Below are 24467 nucleotides of genomic sequence, written 5' to 3'. Positions count from 1 at the left end.
GCAGGATCTGGCTTGCATTTCACCAGCTTGGCTTGGTCCAAGCTGCCATCCAGGTCTTCTTGCCATCCTATTTCAGCATGGAAATACCCTAGTACGAGCAGGGACGATGAACTGGAGATGTGGGGGACAGCTCAAGCCTACCAAAGCAATTTTACCTGATCATGGAAGCAGTCACAGGTCAGCATGGTCATGTACAGTTGAGCAGGTGCCCAGGTGAAACCAGTGGGCTCTTGCTGAGTCTGGTGAGGTGTGATGTAGTTGTGTTGGTGATGTTCCTGCACACTTGGTCATGTTCCCACACACCTGGGATTACACTGATGATGCCAGTGTTGATGCCAGCATTGTGAACAAAAAAGCTATTAAAAATTGTGTGAAAGTGCTACTTCCATCAGAAAGGATTAGCACGAGTTTGCATCAGGATGATGCCAAAATGGTGACACCAAAACACAAATGAGCAGGGATGGAGCTACTTCATGTACAAATATGGTGGCCAGAGCTTCCACTTGGGTAGGCACAATCTCTCCGGGCCCATCCCATCTTGATTTTTGCCAGGACTTGGACTGGTTGTGGTGGTTCCAAAAGCAATGTGCCTGTTCTGATTGTTGTTGGTGTAATCCCACCATCTGTAATGAAACTTTTGCAAGGAAACTTGACTGAAAGAAGGATCTCACATTACGGGGCAAGTGACTGCAATAACTTGAACAAGCTTAGTGGGTTGATGGTGCTGGTGCCATAAGATGCTCCTCACCTTGATCCATACTGTTGGTGTCTCCTTGGCCCTTCACCCTCTGCAGCTGCCATCCAAGGCAGCAGATGTGGCATCAGCACAAATGAGGCGCCCTGTGTTATGTCTGGGCAATGTTACTGGCTTGGTGTATGATTTCTGGTTTAATATGACATTCAGGATCTGCGTCATATGCTGGACATCATGAGACATTGGCAGAGCTGACCCTCCAGCTTCACCTGTGCATCCCAAGCTGGAAGCCAAGGCTTGGACTCTGCTGATCCCACTGGTTGAAGCAGAAGGGTGACAGCACAGAGGGTTTTGCTTTTACAGCATGCTAGCAAACATCATCACCATATTATCAGGAGCGTGATTGCCCACTGTGTTTGCTGGGGTAGAGTGAGGCAAGGTCAGCTCTGTACCTTGGTTGAACCCGGCCAGGACAGCAGAGTGTCAACTCCACTGTGGGTTTCAAAGAAAGCACTAACATGTTTACTACCCTTTGGTAAAAATTTACCCTTCTTGTTGTTGTCAGAGTTGGTTGTTGGAGCTGGCCTGGGACACACAGAACAGTGTTATGAATCACCACTGTCATTCCCCTGGCCTTGTTTCATCTCCCACTGGGACCCCAAAGACCAGCCAGAAAATGTCATGCATCCTCTTGCAGAACATTGCTCCTGAGCAAAGTAAGTCTTTAACTTCTAGAGACTTTCCTCCTGCATTTACTGGAGGGGAATGGGAATAGCAGGGAATATTTTAGGGAAGTGAATTTGGGAATTTTAAATGAGCAGCTGGGTCCCAAGGGTTAATATTTCCCTAAGCAAGAGGACAAACAATATTGCATGACCTAAAGCCCCAATTGCAGCCTGACGGTGCTGTCCAACTTGTGACGTATCTGCAGCCCATTTCTCATCTATCAAAATGAACTGAAAGGGGGCAAAAAAAAGCAAATAAATAAGATCAGTGGTGTTGTATCACCAGCTCTCCCTGCAGACTTTGCTGTACTGATAATCATTAACTCTCCCAAACTGAGAGCCATTGCAGAGCACAGGAGTAAAATACGGAATGTCTCATGTTTAGGTAAAAAAAATATAGTGCATATTTGATGCTGTTCATAGAGAGAAATGCTTGCAGTGTTTCCAAAGTCCTTGGCCCTGTGGAATAGCCTGTGTGTGCTATGCAGAAAATGACCCTAAAAGGATGCATATAACATGCATAATGAAAGACAGGGTTTAAACCATGTTTTAAGAAAGAAATACAAACATCAATCTAAAAATGTATTTATTGGGCTGCTAATAATGAACAGCAGTGAGGGTGGGGGGTGATGAGCAGTATAATGAAAACCTCAGGGTCTGGGCACCGTGTATGCCCAGAACTCACACAGAACAAGTCTCAAGCATCCTCTGCAGGACGTCTCCTCCCTACTTCAGCCAGGAGAGGTGGCAGAGACCCCCTCCAGACCCACAGACACTGATCATGCAAGCTCAGGTTTTGCATGCTCAATGCTCCCCTGTGCTTTGAAAGGGAAATAAATGGGCAGCTATTGAGGAGCTCAAGCCTGGCGTCAATGCTGGGTGGAGGATGGGGTGAATGGAGAATTTCCTCCCCACTGATGCAGATCCTACAGATGCTCAATGGGACACCTCGGTGCCAGTCCCAGCCCTCACAGTTCCCGGCCAGCTTCAGACACCCAGGAACTGATTTACACTGCTGTAACTGGGATTTGAACCTGGCCTCACAAATATAACCTTTCCCCTTAATTGAAACAAAATATGTCAATCTCCTGAGCTCAGAAACTCATATTCTTGAACACAGAGCTCTGTCCCCCATGATTAGCACACGAACTGCATTACCTATAAAGTCTGCTTACTCCAAGCAAATGTTTCTCCATTTTTTCTTTCTTTTTACTTCAATTTGAAGTGAAAGGTACAGTATAGGATTCAAATGCCTTTGCATTACACGGGTTTCTGACCACTTGAAAACCCCATGAAAATGACCTCACAAAACTGAAACGCTTGCAGAACTGTGTTGTGGCGTTCCACTCCGCCTAGCTGAACTTCCCTTTGATTTTCTTTTATTGCTTCACATGGCACTTAGCTTCTACTTATTTCTTTTTTTCTTTATTAAAAAAACAAAACAAAAAACAACAGAAAACCCCAACACGACAGATCCTGCTTCAGCTCTTTCTACACGTCAGTATCCCTACCCTGTGGATGTTGAAGGAACATCAGGAATTGGCCAAAGAGGTGGAACTATGGAGCAGCTCCAAGGAAGAAGACAACGTGGTGGTTCATCACCCAGTGCCATGTCCCCACTCATTCCCACACCAAAGGCTGGCAGCAGGGCTACGGGATGGGAGAGCTGAGAAGGACCTTGCAGAAGGACTCTGAAATTCAGATCTGTCCCTGACAGCTGCTGGCCCACTTGCTGCAATCTGAACGGTGTCTCTGACTTCTCTTTGGCTCAAGGATTTAACATTAAGGCAAAAATAAGACACAGTGTAGAAGCTCCATCAAATCTTTGGCACAACAGCAACGACGACAACAACAAAAAAAATGACTGTACATATGAGCTGAGAGGGGAACATTTCCCAGTTAAGCAAAGGGAAAAGTGCTAAATAAATTGCACGTACTAAAAGGTGGCTGGCTTAAAAACAATAAGAAGCATCCTTGTCCTTTTTTTTTTTTTTTTTTTTTTCCTCCTTTCTTCTTCTTTTCCTTTCTGTTCCAGAGACTGAGAAAGTTCCTTGGCCAAATGTCATCTTGAAAAGGGGCTTCTGCAAAAAAGCTGCTCGCAGTCTTCATCTGGATTGTGCAACCTTTGCCAAGAACAGATGTAACTGGCTGGAAGCTCTTCTGAATCCTCCCTTCCCTGTTATTACTCCTGGAAAGAGAAAGATCCAGCATCAGAACAGTGAACATGTGCTGTTCTGGTGTCTCCTCACACAAATGGCCCTTGTTGGGGTTTCCTTGGGACCCATCAACCCACAGTGTTAGTGTTCCAGAGTTTGCAGGGCATCGACAGGTAGGTGGGCAGAGTCCTTAGTGTGCTGGGAGAGAGAGAGGGAACAAGGAAAGTTTGGGAAGGAAAAGGAACAAAATGAGACGTGTTGGCAAATGCTTGCTTTGGAAAAGACCTCTGGATCCACCTTCAGAATCAGAAGTCAATCTCAGAATTACAAAAGGGAAGCAAATGAGCAGGTCTGTGGCCCAGACCTGGAGGGCTTATTTTGCTATTGTGGTTATCATGTTTATTTCTGCACACACAGCTCCTCAGCCCTCAGGAGAGGCAGAAGCAGGTGTATGTGGGTAACTGGTACAGAGAGTTATGGCCAGGTTTACTGCTGCCATCGTAAAATGCACAACTTCAATGCGCAGCACTTTGAGACAGGAAAAACCTCATCTAAACCCCCTCTGACATTAAAATAAGCCCTGTGAATATCCCACAAACAATCATTAGCATACTTCAAAACACAGTAAAGTCCTTTGGGCTCGCTCTTTCATGAGGTCACATCGCAGTTGGCCAAACTGCCTTCATCACGTGGGCTCCTAAATCCTCCTTTAAGTAACTCAGGAATTTAGAAACTTGGAAATCGGATCCCGTTTTCTGAGTCCAACCACTTGCTTTTTGCCAGTGGATTTCAGAGCTTTCTAGGGTGCAGTGCAGCCCCTTATGGTCCTTTGGACACAGTCATCAATTCTCCAGACAGACCAGGCGTCTTGATGACAGTATAAAAAGGTCAAACTCCTCAAAGATTGGCCTGAAAAGCATTCTTTCTCGGACACTTTTGTTGCTGTACTCTCTCCCTTTTCCCATTATTGGATTTTGCAACATTAAGGTACAAAGTGCCAGGACTTGGTAGGTCAGCCTGATGGTTGGACTTGGTGATCTTGAAGGTCTTTGCCAACCTAGATAGTGATATGGTTCTATAATTCTCTGAAAGTATTATTAGGGCTGCTGCCTGTGAGATGACCCATCCCAGGTGAGCACCCACTCCAGGCTAAGGGGGTGGGGATACAAGACCCTCTCTGCAAGCCCTTCCTGCACCAGGCTTACCCTTCCAATTGGCACACAGGAAATAAGAAAATTGAGCTAATCATGCAATGATTATCAATGATTTGTTGTCTCTTCTGACTAACACACTACCTGGCGTTGCTCTGGGCAGGAGGAACAACTGGCCTAATAAGCTGGGACTCAGGATTTTGAATAAATGGGGATTATGGGAAATGACAAACAGCCTTGTGTATTACAAATGTTTCTGATAAGAAACGCCTAAAAGAATTTTCCATCAATAAATTATGAATATTAATAACCTGTAACAGAAATGAGGGTTATTTCATTTATGTCACATGGAAAAAGAAAGAAGAAAAAGGAGGGGAATAGAAGAAGAAAAAAGAGGGGAACTGAAGAAAAAGGAGGGAAGTATTGAATGTTCTCATTAAGGTCAGGGCCCTGGGCAGCCTGTGTGGCAACCCTGTCTACAACAGATGAGTTGGAACTGGATGATCTTTAAGGTTCCTTCCAACCCAATTCATTCTATGATCCTATGATTAATGTTAAAAGACAGAATTAAAAGACAGAGATGCATCCACTGTTGCTGTCTGGAACGAGTCTTAGTGAGCAAACCCCTTCCCCTGTAGGAGCAGCCTCACCCTCACCCAAAGCCATCCAAGTCAGAGGGACCCCAGTCCTCCTCCTGGGGGCTCTTGAAAATGCTGAATAAACAGCACCTGGCACTGCAGTTGGGAAAAATGGGGGAAGTAAGAAAATGGGGTGAGCAAAGGTGGGTCAAAGTGCAGCAGCTTTGGGATGAAAGATGCATTAAGGAGGATGGAGGGAGGAAGGGATAGACGGATGGATGGAAGGATGGAGAAATGGAAGGAAGGAATGTAAGATGGATGGAGGGAGAGATGAATGGAGAGATGGAGGAAGTCATGGAGAGAGGGAGGGAAGGATGGTAGGAGGGAAGGAAGGAGGGATGAAGGGAAGGAGAGATGGAGGGATGGATGAAGGAAAAGAGAAATGGGTGAAGGGAGCCCTGCAAGGCAGTGGTGAAGCTCTGCAGAACTGCTTGGTCCCAGGGGCTCACGGAGGGGTGGCTGGGTGGGAAGGGGCTCTGCCTCTCCCTGACCTGCTCCCACTCCAGCCAGCAGCTCAGAAGACAGATTTATTGAACAGAGTCTGCTTTAAACTAATAAGCACAACTCCCCTGGCTCTTGAATTTGACAACTGGCCCAACGACCTTGGTGAGTTCGCAGCATCCCAGAGCATTTCAATCTCTCTAAATCAAAGCACTGTTGGAATGGAGTCAACCTTTGTTCCAGGGCTTCTCCCATCTCCTCAAGTCACATTTTCTTTTTGCTGGAGTTACCTGATAGCTGTGGGGTGGATCTCTCTCTGCCCATGCTAATAACTGGAGTAGAGAAAAACCTCTTGGTTTTTTTGCTCAGGCCACAGAGAATCCTCAGCCTCACCCTGTGCTCATGCACATTTGCTGTTTGCGTCACTGGGGTGCAGGGGCATCTCAAAACATGAGCTATAAGCAGAGGGCAGGGAAAACTCACAGAGCCTCCAGCTCCCCCAGAGACTCTGCTGTCTTGTGGCCGCAGACAGGCAGACGGACGGGAAGGGTCGCTGCTCTCCTGTGGCCCAGCTCTTCCCCGGGGAAGCAGCCTGGCTGCCTGCCTGCCTGCAAGTGCGAGCAGGGAAGGGAGCTATTTTTAAAGAGGAACCTCTGCTTGATCAGACTGCAGAGAAAGGGAGCTCCAGCCTCATTACCAGACTCCCCCGGAGTGCAGGATGGGAATCCACGGGGAAGAAATGCCGTGCAGATCACCCGAACACGATGCGGTAACACCATCTGATATTGCTATCAGGTGATCGATTGCCCCCAGGACCGGGTGAGCAAACCAAGCTGGGAGCTGTGCCTCCAGCTCAAGGCTCCATGTAAATAAATCATGGATCCTGATGCAGAGTTATAGAAAAAATCTGCTTCGAGCAAACAGAAATGCCATACAAATTAAGCCTGACGCTACCATTTCTCTTTTACAGTCCCACTCCCAGTGAATAAATGTGCTGCAGAATGTGGGAATAAACCTCACCTACAGCAGGAAATCTGCTTTTAGGCAAGCAGCAATGGGGTAGCACCAAGGCATGGCAGAACACCACAATAACTATTTTATATAATGCAATAATTACATACATAATGTGAGCAATTTTGTTGCAACAGACTGCAACAAATGAAGCGGCGTTTCATTCCGTGGGTGCTCCTATATCATCTAATTATCAGGGAACATATATATATAGCTCATCTTTTAATTTCAATTCCTTGTGTCTGTGCACATCCACACACATCCACACACCCCAGGGCTCAAAAACCCAAGAAACTAAATTCCAGCAGAAAACTTTTATTGAGCTCCAACTGCTCGCCTGTTATTCATAACCCAGTTTCCTCTCTCACAAAGAGACCTTTCGCATGGTTTTCTTTTTCTTTTTTTTTTTTTTTTTCCTTCTGCCTCGCTAACAGCTGCTCGCAGTGTTGTATCCTGAGTGATGATGAGGTTCTGAAAGTGTTTTTTTGGAACAGATGGCCAGGAGAGAGCCGGGGAATGTGCCAGCAGCGAGCTGGGGAATGCGCCAAGTCCTGCAGTGACTGAGTACTCCGGGTTCCAGCTCGCGTGCCTTTCCCCTGCCCTCTGCCCCAAGTGGCGCCAGCAGGACTTCCCAGCTCGCGCTCCGAACATCTGGAGTCTGCGACTGCCAGAAGAGACGGGGAGGAGAGGGAGGGGGGGGGAAGCCAAAAAAAAATATAACACAACCACCCAACCCAACCGCCCAGCCCTCCCTCCCGGCTCCGGCACAGCTCCCATGCTGCTGCCGAGCAGAGCGAGCGGTGGGAAGCAAAGAGGGGAGGTTTTAAGGGGGTGATATACACACATACATACATATATATATACATATATAATTTTTTTTTAATTTTTTTTTTTTTTAGGAGTTTATTGTTTATTGTCTGGTTGTTATGGGGTTGTTATGGTGTTAGGGCTGCTTTGCATATGGTGTTTTGCGATGAGCAAAAAGCTGTGTCGTGCTGCCTGGAGAGTGGGTGGGAGCTGCCCTGTAGACATGGGGAGCACTGCTCTATACCCCCAGCACCAAACCCTCCCAGAGTCCCTAATGCAGCCATTCTGCAGGGCATATGGACCACAGAATCACAGAACCATTAAGGTCAGAAAGACCACTATGATCATCCGGTCCAGCCACCAACCCATACCCGTGAGTACTCTAGACCACATTCCTCAGCGCCACAGCTATGCTTTTAATGAACACCTCCAGGGATGGTTACTCCACCACCTCCCTGGGAAGCCTGTTCCAATACCTCACCTGGAGCACGGAGCTGTGAGAAATATCCCACAGCAGGACCCAAAGTCCCCACGAAAACCAACTGAGGCTTTCAGGGGACTACTGGCCACCTGCAACCTGTCCCCAGCTCTTTGCTGGCACCTCAGACCCAAGCACAGTTCCAAAAGGATCCAGAGCTCAGCTGGGCTGTCACAGCTGAAATCTCCATCACACTGAATCATAGAATCATTAAGGTTGGAAAAAGACCTCTAAGTTCACCAAGTCCAATCACCAACCCATCCCTACCAGGCCCACTAACCCATGGCCCTCAGTGCCACATCTCCACATATTTCAGACACCTCCAGGGATGGTGACTCCAACACTGCCACTCATGCATGCACTGTGAAGGGCATAACTCAATGCAGAGCCCTTTTATAACCAGCTGAAGGGCAGCTTTCAAAAATGAACTTTATCAGAACTTGCCACCTCCCCATGCAGCTTTTTTTTTTTCTTTTTTTTTTTTTTAGGAAACTGCATTTGTAAGCCTTCAGTTACCCCTTTGGCTGCTTATAAATGAGGTCTCCAATCACCAAACACCCCTGCTCAGGTCTCAGTTGCAGTGACTTAAATCATTCTATAACAGCAGTTAAGACTGGAAAGGGGAATTTTTTTCTTAGCTAAAATAGCTGGAGAGGCTAAAGCCAACTTTTCTAATTAACACAATGGATTGCAAAGGGGGAAAAAACCCACCCATTAAATTTCCTCTTGCAACAACGAAGTCTGCACAACAACCTAATGTTAGGGACAGCAGATAATTCACCCTCAAAAACAAAGCACAAAGCGATGCAGAATCCAGCAAATGCAACATCTGGATCCCCTGCCTGCCAAAACAAACTCCCATCAGCTACTTTTTTTGTGTGTGAGATGCTCACAGTGCCACAGCGCGCTGCAATCTGCCAGGGAACTAAGAGACAGGCACAGGGAGAGATGCAATAAAGCGGAGATGGTAGCAGATAAGGGTGCAGCACAGCGCGAATGCTGGAGGTCTGCACTTGGGGCTTGCTGTGGATTTCTCTTTAAAGAGAGAACAAAAAGGGAAAAACAACAACGAAAATCCACCCCGAAGTCTGTAACTCAGAGGAACTGCTCAGCAAGCAGCGGTTTGCGAGACCTGATTAAAACCACGCTCGGCACAGAAAACGTGCCGATTTCAGAATTAATGAACACGCGGTGATTTTGGGCCAAGCCATTGTATCCTCCTCCAGCCGCCTGCATGAGACCCCCCAGGAGAGACATCCTTCCACACCACCTGACATCCAGAGCTCCCATCTTCCCTGCTCAGCTATCCCAGATTTACTGACCTACTCTGACAACAGCCTTCCCCTGCCTCATGCTCACACTGCCATCTGTGTCTTGGACATACCATGATAGGGTGACCATCTCAATCCTGTCTTTGCATCTCCTGTCTTCATGTCTCCTATCTACTGGGACTTGCTGACTGCTTGAGGTTCCACAGGAAACCCCAGTTTTGGCTCCATCTTCAACTGCATGTGCTCTTGCCATCACACACGCTTAAAATAAAATGATTCCTACCAGCAAGGGCAACCCAGAGGCTCTTGGGTTGCCCAGAAAATCCTCACCGCAGACTTTCCTATACTGCAGAACTGCATTTGCAAGACAATTTCTAGAAAGAAAAGTGAGGCAGAGCATGGACCAGGATCCTGCTAACATCAAAACTTGGCTCTCCTTTTCAGACAAGGTATTTGGAGAATGGTGAGGATGTGTGTCCTTGGAGGACATAAAGCAATGGCAGATGTACTCCCAGTTATGCTGTTTCTGGGACTGATGGTGGCCTGTGCGGAGGCGGGATGGTCAATGTCCTTGTGAGAGTTTCATTGTTCATGTGTTCTCAATAGGATCAGGGCTTTTCTTCGCACATGCGCTTTGGAGCAAAAGCCATAAATGGAAGATTTTAATTCTTAATTTATTTTTTTAATTAAGGGTGGGCACAACCCTAACCCTCATATGTGAACAGCCTGGGATTTGGAGCCACTTGAAATCTGGCTCCAAGTTTTCTGTCTTGAAGCTTGCTTTGGTTTACGTAAGCCAAGACAATGAGTCTCAGCCCATCAGGCACCAAAAGCCTCAACACCAGCCCAGTGAATTGCCCAGCTGCCATAATGGATGTTCCATTTTGACCAATGATTTCCTCCATTTAGACCTTGGGAGGTAGCTCAGCCTCAGGACTCCACTCCCATCTCGTGCCCTAGGGCCGGTGGCACTGCAGCAGTGTCCCTGGGCCACCAGCACCATTTCCCTGCAGTAAATACTCAGTTTCAGGCTGTCCCCCTATGCAACTTCTGCACCTCCTTGACCACATACTGCTGTGCACATCTCACCTGGCACTACAGCTCTAGGGGTCAAAAATACGACCTCAGGAAGTGACAGAGAGTGTACTATTGTGTTTATTTATAACCAAAGCTTCTGAAGGATGATTTGTTGGGCTGAAAAAGAGGAAAACCAGGGAAACCTGCCCGAATCAGAGGCAGACCTTAACGACACTGGGAAGGAGCCTGCTCCCCAGCTTAGCTGTCCATTCATCCATTAAAGTCCCGCTGATTTATTATCCTACATGACAAGCGAGCCCAGAAAGCAGGGGGAAGTTCAATTCAAGTTTACAAAACTCTTTTTGTCATAAAAGCCCGAACAAAGACATCAATCACTCCTTTAATTTACCCATGTCACTTTCCAAGAGGAAAACTGGCCGAGCGCTCCGCTTCCTCCTACCGCAGCTTGATGATGATTTCACCTAATTGGTTCAGCGTTAAGTAACCTAAAGGAATGCGATGCGTAATTAGATTCAGCGTTGTTTCCTCAAGATACCCGCATGTCCTTCAGGTCATACGTCTTCCTAATATGTTTATATGTACAACATCTCCATTAGCTACTTTTTTTGGGTTGTTGTCAGGCGATTTTCGCGGAGATAAGTGTTAGATTAAACAAAGCAGAAATCACAGCCGGGCGGCCGCGTTTTGGGCTCTCCAAAAGGCTGGTTGCTTTTAACCAGCAACAGCCACAAGACAACGCTAATAGGATCATGTTGTGTTAAAACACGAGGGGGGGACTAACGAGAGGAAGAGCCTGGCGAGGAGAGCAAAGCTTTTGATTAGTGAGGAATGTGGTTATTACAGGATCAGACAGAAAAAGCAAGGAGCTGAGAAGTGGGAGAAAGATGAGGAGTAAAGAAGCAGGAAAAATTCGAGAGGTTGAGAAAGGAAGGAAATGGCTTCGGATTTATTTTTTTTCCCCCTCTTTTGTAAGTTTTACCGTTATTTGGGGGGTGGAGGAGGCTGCAACATACCTTCCTTTTTTTAGATCTTCCTTCTGCTTGTAAGGTCCTAGTGCACTGCTCCACGCATTCAGAGAAGCTCATGTTACTGTGGTCAGCGCTGTAATCCAGGTCTGCTAGTCTGGCCAGGGAAAGGATATAGTTACAGGCTATTCTCAAGATGGCCAGTTTGGACAACTTTTGACCATAAGAATAGCAGGGAACCTAGAAAGGGTAACAGGGAAAGAAAAAAAAATTAGGCCAGAAAAACAAAATATTTCGCTCGAAGCATGACAAAACAACTGTAGGTTATTTTCTTAGCGGTTTTTAACACAAATAGGAACTCTGCTGATAAAGGGCCATATGGTCCCAACAGGTTTTGCAGAAGAACTCCCCCGCTGATCTCTGCGGGAATGAAGCAGCATGAGACCTCTCAATTTCAGCGGGGCAGTTCTGCTCAAAGTGTGATGGCAGGACATGGGATGCCTGCCTGCCGCTCAGTTGGCTTCTCAAAGAGGCCAGACCCTGTTTTTCTTGGAAAACCCAACCCCCTGTTGCCAGCTCCTTGAGTGACTTGCCCCAAGCATCCTCCTCCCCACAAGCGGCTGCAAAGCCATCTCAGCCTTATGGAGTAAGGCAGTAATGTTGGCAGAAGTGACACATGCTCGAACAGCATCACTCACAGCTTCCAAAGCTCTGAAATTCCCACCCACTGCCCCACACCGAGCAACAAAGCACCCATCGCTCTACCTCTCAGGAAGGCATTGCCTGGCATAAGTTATTTCTTTACCCTGGAAGACTTTTAGTGTAACGCAAAACATTCAAATGATTCAAACTAAGCAGCACATATCCAAATAAATGCATGGAGTACAGAAGGTTGGACTGCTTTTATATCACCATCCAGCAAAACGCTACATGTGCGCTCAATTTTAGGCACGCAGCTTTGCTATGTCCAGCTTAAAGAGAAAATCCGCTGAGTTCAAATAGGCTTGGGGCCCCGTCCGCTACTTTACAAAATTGCTAAAGGTCATTCAGCCCTTAATGCACAAGAATCTATTGCCTATGGGAAACTGGAGCCGGGCATTTATCTGAAATCCATCCTCACTGCTCAGGCTGTCTGAGAGCCTGTCAATCTAAGTTTTCATGCAACATCAATCACTGCAATGGCTGAACGTCCCTCAACCATCTGCCTCCATACCAGCCTCCATCCTCCTCATCCCTCTAGGGTATCATGCTCTGCTTATGGTTGGAGATTTTAAAGCTTCTTTCCATGCTCGTGCCTGAGCTTCTCTTTTCTCTGCATACACGAAGCCAGGCTCGCCCCTGGCTTTACATAAGGTAAGATGGGTTAAGAGGGGTTCTGCCCCTCTGCTAACCCCATAGCAGCTGCATGCAGATATCAATGGAAGAGCAGAACAGCTCAGAAATATATAGTATTTCCCCAAGTATTCTGCCAGGCTCCAATAAATGCCAGCTCCATGAACCCAGCTAGATGTGCTTCCTTGGTATTAGCAACCCACAATAGATCTTTTTGTTCTTTAATTTGGCACAGTAAGTTGAAACCCTGGCAATAGCAGCACCCACAACATGCTTTTTCAGTTCCCTCCTCCTTCTCAACACCACAGCCCTCCTTTTGATTGCTTTGAAGCTGGCTCCCACTGTCCTCACTTCAGGTCCCCGAGTTCTTGAGATGAGGGAAACACAGATTCATCTCTTCTGTATTTTCTGTCCTCCATCATCTATGGTTGGATTAGATGATCTCAGCGGTCTTTTCCAGCCTTAATGATTCTATGAGCTATCTCTTTTCTCTCATCTGATTGCTGTATTGCAGCCATCCCTGCACCTCTGAGCACCACTGTTGCTCTTCCCTGAACCCGTCCTCACCCCGGTGTGTCTTTGGGGAGCTGGAAGAAGCAGAACCACCTGCTGTATTCACTCTGTGGGTGCTCTCCACATTTATACATTTATCTAGCTGATGCTGATGCCCTCTGCTTCACCTCATACTCTCTTTTTTAATCACCCCTGTTTTGATTTGCGGCCTCTACTGGGCACTGACCTAAGATTTTCATCTGCAGAAACTCTAGGGTCTCCTTTCTCTGAGATTATGGTCAGTTCAATGTCTATCATTTTGTATGTGTAATCTGGTACAGCTTTCCCCATATGCATTGTTTTACATCTACATTCCACCTCGTCTTAGTAGAGGAAGCTTACTTTCCAGCTTGTTTTTTTCAGATGCTTCAAAGGAGAAGCTCTGCCATAGAAATTCAGGCCAACTACATCCCAACTAGATCACTCTTATCCATGAGCACATGGATTTTAATGGAAGAACGCCACTGACCCCATAGGCCATTTGGCTTGCACGATATATCTGAGGTGCCAGCGGCATCTGACCTCTCCAGAAGCAAGCCAGCAAGCTTCAAAGGGCCTTTTTCTGTATGTATCATCTGCTACTGATACCCGTGTGGGGGCTGGGGATCTATTTATTCTCTGGGAATACCCAGTGGGACCACTGCTTTGACCTCCAGTGGCATTTCCACAGTGCTGCTATCACCAATGCAAAAAGGAACACACCATCCACCTTCAGATGGTAATACCTGGCCCCCAGATGCAGTGAGCTGAGTTACTTCGGAAGCAGAGTTTTGGGCAACAGAAACACCCAACTGTCTTTCGACACCGATGTCAGAAGAACAGTGGAGATCCCAGATCAAACAGCAGCACACAAGACCAAAGCAAGACGGAAACCAAAATGAAAAGATTCAGTGAAATGTGGGAATAATTTCAGAATTGGACAAAGGAGGAAGTTGAATCAAGTGGAAAGAAAAGAGACCATGAAATCCTTGAGGCTGATGCACAGACGCTGTCCAGTTGCAACAGGAGAAGACAGGCAAACGTCTATTTTCCTCATCTGTTTTGCTCTCTTCCTTTCGTTTGCTGTTCGTTACTCACTTATTTATTTATTTAAAGGAACAAAATAAAACCCAAACTGTTTTTTTTGGTGGGGGGGCTGCTACAAATTCCAAGATTTCAGTCTTAGCAGAGTTGACCAAACCCTCTCCCGGCATTACACAACACGATGCAACAAAGTCCGAACTGGAGCTGCCCCCTATATACACAAGAAGAATTTCATCCTATGAGGCTCAGATACCACTGTGATGGGTGCGGGGCACCAAAAGCATGAGATAAGAGTTTTTTGCCATGGTAACAGTGTTAGAATAACTGTTTCATATGGACCCTCCCTGTCTTGGCTCGGCTCCTGCCATTTTAAATGTTTCCTTTTGAATTAAACATGGCAAATTGAGAGAGGAATGAGCCACTTAATTCAGATCCAGATCTTAAGCTTCCCCAAGCAGTGGGAGGTGAAGAAAGGGAACTCTGGTTTCAGCACTCCTTTAGCACAGAGCCAGCAGCAAGGAGAGGAGGATCTGCCCAGGTTGAGTGAAGAATGTCAGTAACACACCTGGATGCCAAGAAAATTCAACCCAAAATGGAGTATGTTAGACACTGGAAAAGCACCTGATGCCAGCAGAGCCACACGGTGCTGAAGACCTGTGCTGTATCTGTAGTAGGAGGTAGCATGACCAAGTGTGTGCATTGCTCCAGGTGAATTCCAAGCTTTCTCCTTTCAACAGCCTCTCTTGCTCATCACGCCTGAGCCCAACAAGGAGAGCTGTGAAGGTGGGAACTGAGCAGGTCTGCTCAGAGCTCAAGTTGCTGTGCATTTGCCTCATTCAACCCTGCTGATTTCCGCACAGCTCACCATCTTGCCTGCATTATTTGCAATGATTTAAAGGAAACAGGAAGGAAATGCAACTGAAATTTCAGCCTGATCTGAAGGAATGCAGCAGAAGGCAGTGGGCTGGGACCACAAGATGCCTGCTGGTCCAGGCTGTGGGATTTTGGGGTCTCATCAGCAACCCTCAGGGTGAAACAAAGCAAGATGCATGCTCTCTAAGCATATTACTGTGCAGAAGAGCTCTGTTTTGGCAGGAAGACAGGATGGGATGTGATGTAACAGGTCTGGTCCTTTCCATCTCTGACGTCTGTAATTAGAGGTGGTGTCCTTGGAAGATTCTCCCTTTGAAGTCGATGGGATGTCTGCCAGGCACTTCACCAGCATCCACCAAAGTCGTGATCCTGGAGTCCACTCTCGCCCATGTCCAGCAGAAGGGACCAGGGGTACTGACAACAATGGGGCTGTGGGGAAAATTGGGATTATCCCAGGGACTTGAGCAGCATTAAGGCAGTTCACACTGCTAAGCATCTGGCTGGATTGTGCTGTCACTATGGAGAAATGCGTGGTTTAATTTGTATAAATATCCATTGGAATTGCACAGGTAAGGTCATTAAAGTCAAGTCCTCTCCAGCTTTGCATTGCATTCCCCACAGAAAGAAAGACATTGGGCCCTGGGGGTCCAGACCTCCTTGTTATGGTAAGTGTAGCTTAGTACTATGGATTTGCACAGACCCCCTCCACATGAAGGTCATGTTTTTGGCCTCTTGGCTACTGCAGGAAAGCTGGGGAGGCAGAGAAACACCTGTGTCTGCAGCACATCATCAGCTGAGGCCTCCTGACAGCTGGCTCTTCCACACCATGCCATAAGCTGTTGCATTTACCTGTCCTGCAATTCATATGGTTTATTTTTATGCTAAACTACGTCCAAGAGAGCAGCTGGTTGCCTCTTCCCCATGGCCTTTTATAAGCATTTCACTCTCATTGTGCCTCATGCCAAAACACTTCCAAAAGGTTCATATACACAACCAGTGCTTGATAGTCCTGGTGTTCTGACTCCACTCCATGTTTTGCTGGTTCTGAAACAGGTCCTCTGCCTCTGTCCCAATCATGTCACTTCTCTGGGGATGGCAACTGTGAAGTTACCAGGAGCAGGAGGAGAGATTAAGTACTGACTAGTTTTATCTAGAACATCACTACTTGTTTTCACAGAATCACAGAATCATTTGCGTTGGAAAGGATCAGTAAAGGCCAAACAGTCCAAGCCCCCTGCAGTGAACAGGGACACCTACAGCTCCATCAGGTGCTCAGAGCCCTGTTCAGCCCGACCTTGAGTGTCTTCAAGGATGGAGCATCCATGCCACATGGCTGGGCAACCTGTGCTTTGCTAAAGACAGATTACTTTGTGGATTTGCTGTTCACAGGGCATGGATTCAAACCCCGCAGGGCTGGATCCTATAAGCTTTGAGGGCAAATGCCATGATCACAGAGCCATAGTATCACAGAATGGTTTGGGTTGGAAGGGACCTTAAAGCCAATGCAATTTCAACCCCCTGCTGTGAGCTGGCTGCCACCCACCAGATCAGAACCCCTAGGATCCCACCTAACCTGGCATCAAATGCCTCCAGGGATGGTCCTTGGAGGAGTGCTTTGGCATACAGTCCCAAATACCCCGTTCTGTCCAACCCGTGGGTGTTCTGGTGTCAGATACTCTGCAGCTCTCTATTCTAGCCGGCCACGGGCAGCAATTTTACACCACTGGAGTGGGAGGCTCTTGTTCCGCTGCCACCAGTTTGTGTAGCAAAGCATCCACCCAGCAGACAAACCTCGCTTAAAAATGTCAACAGGAACAAAAGCAGCAGCAGTCCTGACCCAGGAGCCTTCTCATCTCGGGTGGGTCCATGCTTTCGGATAACCCAGCTCCCGGTTCCTCCTAACTCCTGGCTCCCCTGCCGCTTGCATTGCAGCGACATGAGTTCACTCCTTGGAGCGAATGAATTGGCTTCCTGCAAACAAAACCTAGGTGTGGTGCTGGGTGAGTTCACCCCACGGAGCAATTCCAAATGGCAGTCTGCTTAACACAGCCCCACGCCAGGCTCCGCTCGGGTGCTGACGGTCCTCAAGTACTATGCCAGAAGGTTCTGCACCCTCAAAGCCTCCTTCTGGGCACAAAAAATATCATGCTGTGAGCTGTAGCAAAGCCATTACCTTGTTGTAGGTGTTCTGAACCACCTCCCAGTATAATGACCACACAGAGGGATGCTTCAGAAGGAAGCCCAGGGCCGGAGTGCACAGCAAATCTCCTCCAGATGAGGAGTAGGGAACATTTTTGAGGTTGATATTTTAACAGGGTAGCTGCTACTTCCCATCTCTGAATGGGCCAGGTTCAGCTGGGGAAGGGGAGAATAAGCTCCACTGCAGCTGTGGCCACATCTGGGAGGTTCTGCTCCTTGGTTGGCACTGAGAGCAGCACAAAGGTGGGACCCACGCAGGTTGACAGCTGGACTAGATGATCCCAATGGTCTTTCCAACTTTAATGCTTCTATGATTCAAGCTAGAACCAGAGTGAGATGCACAAAGGGGGGGGGGGGGGGGGGGGCATGGATCTAAGAAGGCTCCAATCAGGGATGATGAACACAGATGTGTGATAGGGAAGCATCCCCCTCCTCATCACAGGGACTGCAGCCTGGGCAGTAATCTGAGAACAGCTAAAGGCAGGGAGCAGGGGCTGCTCTCAAAGCCTGCTGGATTCAAAGCAGACCCTTTCCTCCAATTTCAGCGGGAGCCATAAGAAAACACAGAGGTTAACTCGGGGTGGCTGCAGCAGGCAGAGCAAATACCTCCCGACAGGAGTGGGATTTGTGTCAGAGGATAACATCAGTTAGACAGCAAGGGGAGCAAAGAAGCCTCCTCCTTTCTGACACACAGCCATTGTTTTCAGGATTTTTATGCTCTCTCTTGTGCTCTCCCTTATTTTCTCTCCCCTTGCATCGCTCCTGGCCGGTATTTCATCATCTTCCTTAGCTGTTAAGCCCCAGTGCCTCCCAGTTCTGCTTCGACTGTGCTTTAAATAACTGTGGCATCACGCAGGGCTGGCTCAAACCACTGAGCTGCCCCAGTTAATACTGTGCTGCTCACATGGGGAATGCAGCCCTGGGAGACTCATGAGCAGGTGATGGAGTGAGCTCTCAGCCTCCCCACAGCAGCAAGGACACAACCAATACTGGTTACATATGATGGTGGTGACAAACTCCAGTTGCTTTCAAACAGATGTAACTTCAGATTACATGGTTTAATTAGCAAGGCGGTGATGGGTGGATGGTTGAACAAGATGATCTTGGTGGTCTTTCAAACCTCTATGATATTAAGACAGAGGGTGAGCACATGATGGTGCAACCCAAAAACAAGATGCAGAAAGCAGACAAGCATAAGCTGATACATCTACCAAAGAGCTGCAGCCTCCAGGGGCTTGTGGCTCAAGCTGCAGTTTCTCATGTTGGCCTGGTGGCTGGATGAGAGGTAATGGCCTTCAGTTGTGCCAGGGGAGGCTCAGGTTGTACATAGAGGGGACTTAAGAGTGTTTAGTTATTGCATCAGGCTGCCCAAGGAAGTGCTGGAATCACCTGGCAGGGGAATGGTGCAGTCACCATTCCTGAAGGTGTTCAAGAAATCTGGAGATGTAGCTCTGAGGGACATGGTTAGTGGGCACAGCAGGGATGGACTGATGGTTGGATTAGATGATCATAGTGGTCTTCTCCAACCTTAATGATTCCATGATTCCTACTTATTTCCAGCACCCACTTTGGCTCTGCATATCCCTGGAGATGATTCCCACAACCACCTGCACCCTGCAGCCTCCTAATGTCTCCTCAGAGGAGGGAGTGGGATCTTCCTGCACTCATATAACTACAAGCCACAGTAGTCACATGCACACTGGCAGCTCAAAGCAAAAGGATCCCTAGGAAGGGGAAAAAAAAGCCTCAGCCCCAGCAGCTCAAAAGCCCCATAAATGTCTAAAATATCTCCAGAACCCACAGGAGTGCAGAGAACGAGCCTGTCAGCTGCAAAAGCAGAAAGCCCTGGTAATGCAGTGGTGAAAAGATTTAGGAAAACACCAATGTACTTGAAGGGAAAATTAATGTCTGTGGACACATTTGCTCCCAGCACAGACTCTAGCTTAGAGGCTTGACATGCTGCTTTGAGGAGGAGCTGGACAGCAGAGCTCCGGAGAGAAAACAGATGTGCATCATAGGCAGGCTCCAGATCAGAGGCGGCTGGGGTTGTCTCCAACTATCGAGGGAGAGTTTGCTGCCACCTTAGGGTCTGTGAGCACAGCTGAGATACACGACCACAACCCCCGCATATGCAAAATGTGCTGCTGGATGTGGCTTGCTTGGGTGACCACGGAGAGCTCTCCAGGAGCAGCGGTGGTGGCCACATCCATGCTGTGATATGCTTTGAGATTTCATGGTTGTTACGCTCTTGCTGCCACAAGGACTCTGTGGATCTAATGGAAGCTTACATAGCTGGTAACTGAGGCCTGACCTGGTTGGAAATTGCCCTAAAGAGCTGCAAGGATACTGTTCCACCTCATCTCCTCCAAATTACTGAATGGCAGAATGGCTTCAGCTGGAAGGGAACTTAACATCCATCCAGCCCCATCCCCTGCCATGAGCTGCCTCCAACCTGATCAGGCTGCTCAGGGTTACCATCCAGGCCAGCACTGAATGGTTCCAGGAATGGTACATCCAGAACTTCTCCGGGCAGCTTGTGCCAGGGCTTCACCACCCTCTAAGAAAAAAATGTCCTCCTAATGTTCAGCATAAATCTCCCCCCTTTTAGTTCAAAACCGCTGCGCTGCTGCAGACACAGAGCTGTGAAGATGAGAACGCACAGGAGCAAAGCAATGACCTCAGGTCCCATGAGCTCTGTGCTGCATCACCACATCGCCAACGCCTGGGTTCATTGACCACCCACAAGGGCAGGGAGCACAAGGGAAAACAGATGCAAGTGACAACAGGTCTCATCTCTTACTGCAACTCCATGGCATCCTGGGGCAATGGAATGGTGCAAGAACCCGCAGAACAGCAGCCATGTGGGTGTCCCAAGGTGGGAGGTAGAAAGAGGGATAGGAGCAGCACTCAGCAGGAATATTTAGGGAGTGAGAGCAAAGCACAGCAGAGCTACTTCCTCCTCTTTAAAGAGTTCTGTAACAGGTATGCAGTGAGGTCTTCCATGGGGAATTATGCTATTAGCCTTGAGTCCTGCATCAATAGAAAACTTTGACAAATGGCACTTGGGGAACTCATAAAGGAAAAACAATCTCCCAAATGAATAGATGAGCACCACAAGAGGCAGGACTGTGGAGAAGGAGCTGCATCTCAGGAGCATCTGCTTTTTGGTTCTGCTTTATGGGACTCATATGGTGAGAGATCCCTGCCGGCCATAAAATAAAAGGGTGAGGATGATGGCAATGACACATCCCTCTTTCCAGAGCCAATAGCTGCCCATCTATCTGCCACCTCTGGCACAGCCAAGTGCTCAGAGCCATGGTTGGATTATTCCCTCCATGTATGAAAAGCCTGTCGTTGGCTTTTCCTCCCCCAAAATTGACAGCAGCAACAACAAAAAGCCTTCCTGCCATCTGGAGAACTGGCGCCCATGAGCCAAAACATGTGTGCCAGATGCACACAGCTGCTGAGCCCATCTGCCTGGCACACTGTGTGCCAGCCGCTCCCCTTTGGTGGGCTGCCACTGGGCATCCCATGGAGAGACACAGCTTGTCTGTCCGCCTCCTCACTGGGGATAACTGGGCACCCTACAGTGGGACTGATCTGTAACAACCCCCATTTTGCCAATTGCCTTCAAGGATGGTAAGGCAATGGAACGAGCTGACCCAGAGAGGCGACAGATGCTCCATCCTTGAAGACACTCAAGGTCAGGCTGGATGGGGCTCTGAGCACCTCATGGAGCTGTAGATGTCCCTGTTTATTGCAGGGGTTTGGACCAGCTGGCCTTTAGGAGTGCCTTCCTATCCACTCAAATGATTCTACGATTCCACGTCAGCATAGGTGGGCATCTCCAGCCCCATGTACCCATCAGAGAAGGGAACAGAACCCATGCAGGTACCACCAGCTCCTGTACCGCAATCCCTCCCTATAGAAGGGGTGCAGACTGGGTGAGCTCCTTGTCGCAGACCTGTTGATTTCAGCACCTCAGGAACTAGCTCTCTAACACATTCCTACCCCAAAGCAAACCTCTCCATGCTCTTGCCTCTCAGCCTTGCTTGGCTGGGATGGTGCAGACATAGAGTTCCCCTGCTCTGTCCTGATCCCAAAACCACTCCGCAGCACCGGTGTGAACAATTTGAGTGACAAGCCAGCACTGCTCCTATATGCAATGAAGCCGACTGTCACCTGATGTCACGTACGGCACCAAGCACGCCGCTGGCAGCCCGTGGAGAAATGAATCCAAATGTCATCCAATACTGATCGGGACAGCCAGCCCACCCCTCAGCAAATCGCTAGGAAAACCTCACAGCAAACATTGCTCAGAGAATGATTTCTTTCTGTCCCCAGAGCGAGCACAGCTCTGCCAATACACTCCAGCACTGACCCTGGAGACTGGCTTTCATGGGAAGAGAGGACAGCAACTTGTTCTTCAGGCTCTTTGGACTCCCAGCTGAGTCCTGGGCTGAAATGATTTATGGACACAGGGCCAAGGCCAGGAATCTGAGGCTTTTCAAGAGTTGCCCATTTCCCAAAAGAGTGCGGCTTTAATTTGTTGCTTGCCTGACTTCTGCTTGAGGCTCAGCCTAGAACAAGATTGCCAGCAAGCTGGGAAATCAGAGCTACTTCCCCTTGCGGTTTCAGTGGTGTAGATGTCTGTCCATGGAGAATTAGACTGACACTTCCAAACACGTTACACACAGCCACCAAACAACCGAGATAGGGAAGCAACTCAGGGAGACAAAATAGATCATGCCTGGGGTTTACATTACAATGTACATTTTACATTGGTAGGCAGGGAGTGCTACACGATGACTGAATCCCCTCTGGTTGAGGTGCCCACCAGCAGATCTCTCCTGACACACAGCCCTGGAGGGATGGGCGATGCAATCAGCATCTGTCTGAGATGTGAGGCTCAGAGGGCTGTGAGCACATCTCCTTCCTAAGCACCTGGAGAAGTTCTGCTGGTGTTTGACGGAAGGGCAATAAAACCAGGATGGCTGGGAGATGTTACAAGGGGCAGAGATAGAGATATGGGGGTCAGTTCAGGGTTGGACACTGATTTATCCTCACAGGGAAGAAATGAGAACTGTTAACACTGGGGTACAGCTTTGCTCCCTCCTCCAGCTCTACCCTCACCCTCTACATGTTGGGGAGGTAATGGGGATTGAGGGTTTTTCTCCACAACATCGTTCACTTCTCAGAAGCCCAACCTTGCCTACAAGAACACCTCTATTATTCACTCTCAGAACACCACGAGGATTTCCTAAGCCCTCCCAAGAAGAAGCCCAGCACCATAGATACGTCAAGCTACACGAAATAAAATCACAAGAAACTCATTGGGATGGGAAGCTCATTGGGAAAGGTGCACCACTGAGTTCCTGAGGGGAACCCCAATGGGCTTAAGCATCCCTGTACTCAGTACCCTGTGCTCCCACCAGTACAGCCCTCGCCGGCACACACACGTGCTGCTGGATGGAGCACACAGCGAGCCGGGCTGATGCTCCCAAGGGCTTTATCGTTTGCGCTGCCTTCTCCTCCGTGCCCTTCTGTCTCCGGGGCAAAAAAAAATCAATGAAAAAACCCCCAAATTCCCACCGTAAGCGAATGAAAAGTCCTTATTTCTCGGTCCCGATTGACAGCACAGTTCCACGCTCGGCGCTTTCAGGCGACATCCCCATCTGTCACCGCATCCCTCCCGCACCCCCGTTCCCCGGCACCTCGTTCCCCGGCAGGTACCTGCTTCCGCAGCGCCTCGAAGGCGGCGCTGATGGTGTGGACGCGGGTCCTCTCCCGGGCGTTGGCCAACAGCCGCCGCGTCTGCTGCAGGGCTTTGATCTCCGGCGAGACGCCGGCAGCCTCGCCCGGCCGCGGGCGCGGGGAGGCGGCGGGAGGCGGCGGCGGAGGCTGCGGGAGGGCCGGCGGCGGGGGGCCGGCGGCGCTCCGGCGGGACGGCGGGGAAGGCGCTGGAGGCGGCTCCGAGAGCGGCGGCTCCGCGAGGTTCCCAAGCGGGCGGCGGAGCCGGGGGAGGCGGCGGAGGAGCGGGGGGTGCGCGGATCCCCGGCCGCCGCCCGCTCAGCACTTTGAGTTCAACGCGGAAACTTTTGCAGCCGTGTTTGCGTCTCAAGCGCCGCAGCCCCCCGAGCTCGGCGGCGGGACAGAGGCGAGGCCAGGGCTCGCCCTCGGCCAGCGGCGTGCTCCGCATGGTGCGGGGCAATGCGCGGTTGCGCTCAGCGCCCGCCCCGCCGCTCCGCTCCCGGTGGTGCTGCCGTCGCCGCCGCCGCCCCGCTCCTCCCGCCGCCGCCGCCCATCTGCGCCCGATCGGCCGCGTCGGGCAGCGGAGCCCCGGCTCGCTCCGTGCGTCCGTCCGTGCGTCCGTCCGTCCGTCCGTGCGCTGCTCCCTGCAGCCCGCCTCTCTCCCCGCCGGCAGCCGGCCCGCCGCGCAGATGAGCGGCTTTAAAGAAACAGGAAGGCTGGATTTTTTTTTTCTTTCTTTTTTTTTTTATTTTTTCTTCCCAAACAGTTTTGCTGCGCAAATCTCTTTGTTATCCCCCCCCCCCCTCCTTCCTTCTCCCACCCCATCCCACTTTCTTCTTTAATCTCGCTCTTCCAATGCGATGGAAGAGAAATCCTGCCCCCCGGAGACATGCGGCGACCCACCGTGTGCGCTTGTTTTTTCATTTCCCCCCTCATCCCTCTCCCTCCCTATGGAAATTCGGGGTTCGTTCATTTCCCCTCGTGGAGATCCTGATCTGTGCGCTGGGGCTGCCCGACCCTTAACCCTGTCCATGGCAGGAGGTTGGAAGCAATGGATCTTTAAGGTCCCTTTCAACCTAAGCCATTCTATGATCCGTTGACTTCGTGCAGCTCTCCTAACGGTGCCCTGAGCACCCTGGCAGGATGGAAAGCAAGAGAAGCTCTAAAACCCTCCTCCATATCACTCCTGTCGCCACTTTGCCTTTTGTTACTCCCCAAAATCCACTCCTCCGTTGCAGCTCTGCTACCAAACTTGGATCCTCTTGCAAGAATTACTCTTGCAGCAAAAAGTCTGTTGTGCTTTTCTTAGGGAGAACCATGGAGGCTGGACTTAGAGGTAATTGCTATGGGCTATGAGCTGCG

At 49.2% G+C, this 24467-nt stretch overlaps 1 protein-coding gene across 1 annotated transcript; it reads right to left on the bottom strand.

Moving 5' to 3' along the window:
- Positions 1-1988: 1988 nt before the first annotated feature.
- Positions 1989-23835, bottom strand: ATOH8 (atonal bHLH transcription factor 8). The gene is given in 4 exon segments (XM_015862858.2): positions 1989-3607; positions 11424-11615; positions 23088-23288; positions 23290-23835. Coding segments are annotated over 4 exon segments (663 nt in total). The 5' UTR covers positions 23554-23835; the 3' UTR covers positions 1989-3601.
- Between the last annotated feature and the right edge of the window lie 632 nt (positions 23836-24467).

The sequence above is a fragment of the Coturnix japonica genome, chromosome 4 (genome assembly GCF_001577835.2).
Source record: "Coturnix japonica isolate 7356 chromosome 4, Coturnix japonica 2.1, whole genome shotgun sequence".
Lineage (NCBI taxonomy): Eukaryota > Metazoa > Chordata > Aves > Galliformes > Phasianidae > Coturnix > Coturnix japonica.
Note: the sequence above shows the minus strand (reverse complement) of the source record. Positions and strands in the feature narration are given on the sequence as shown.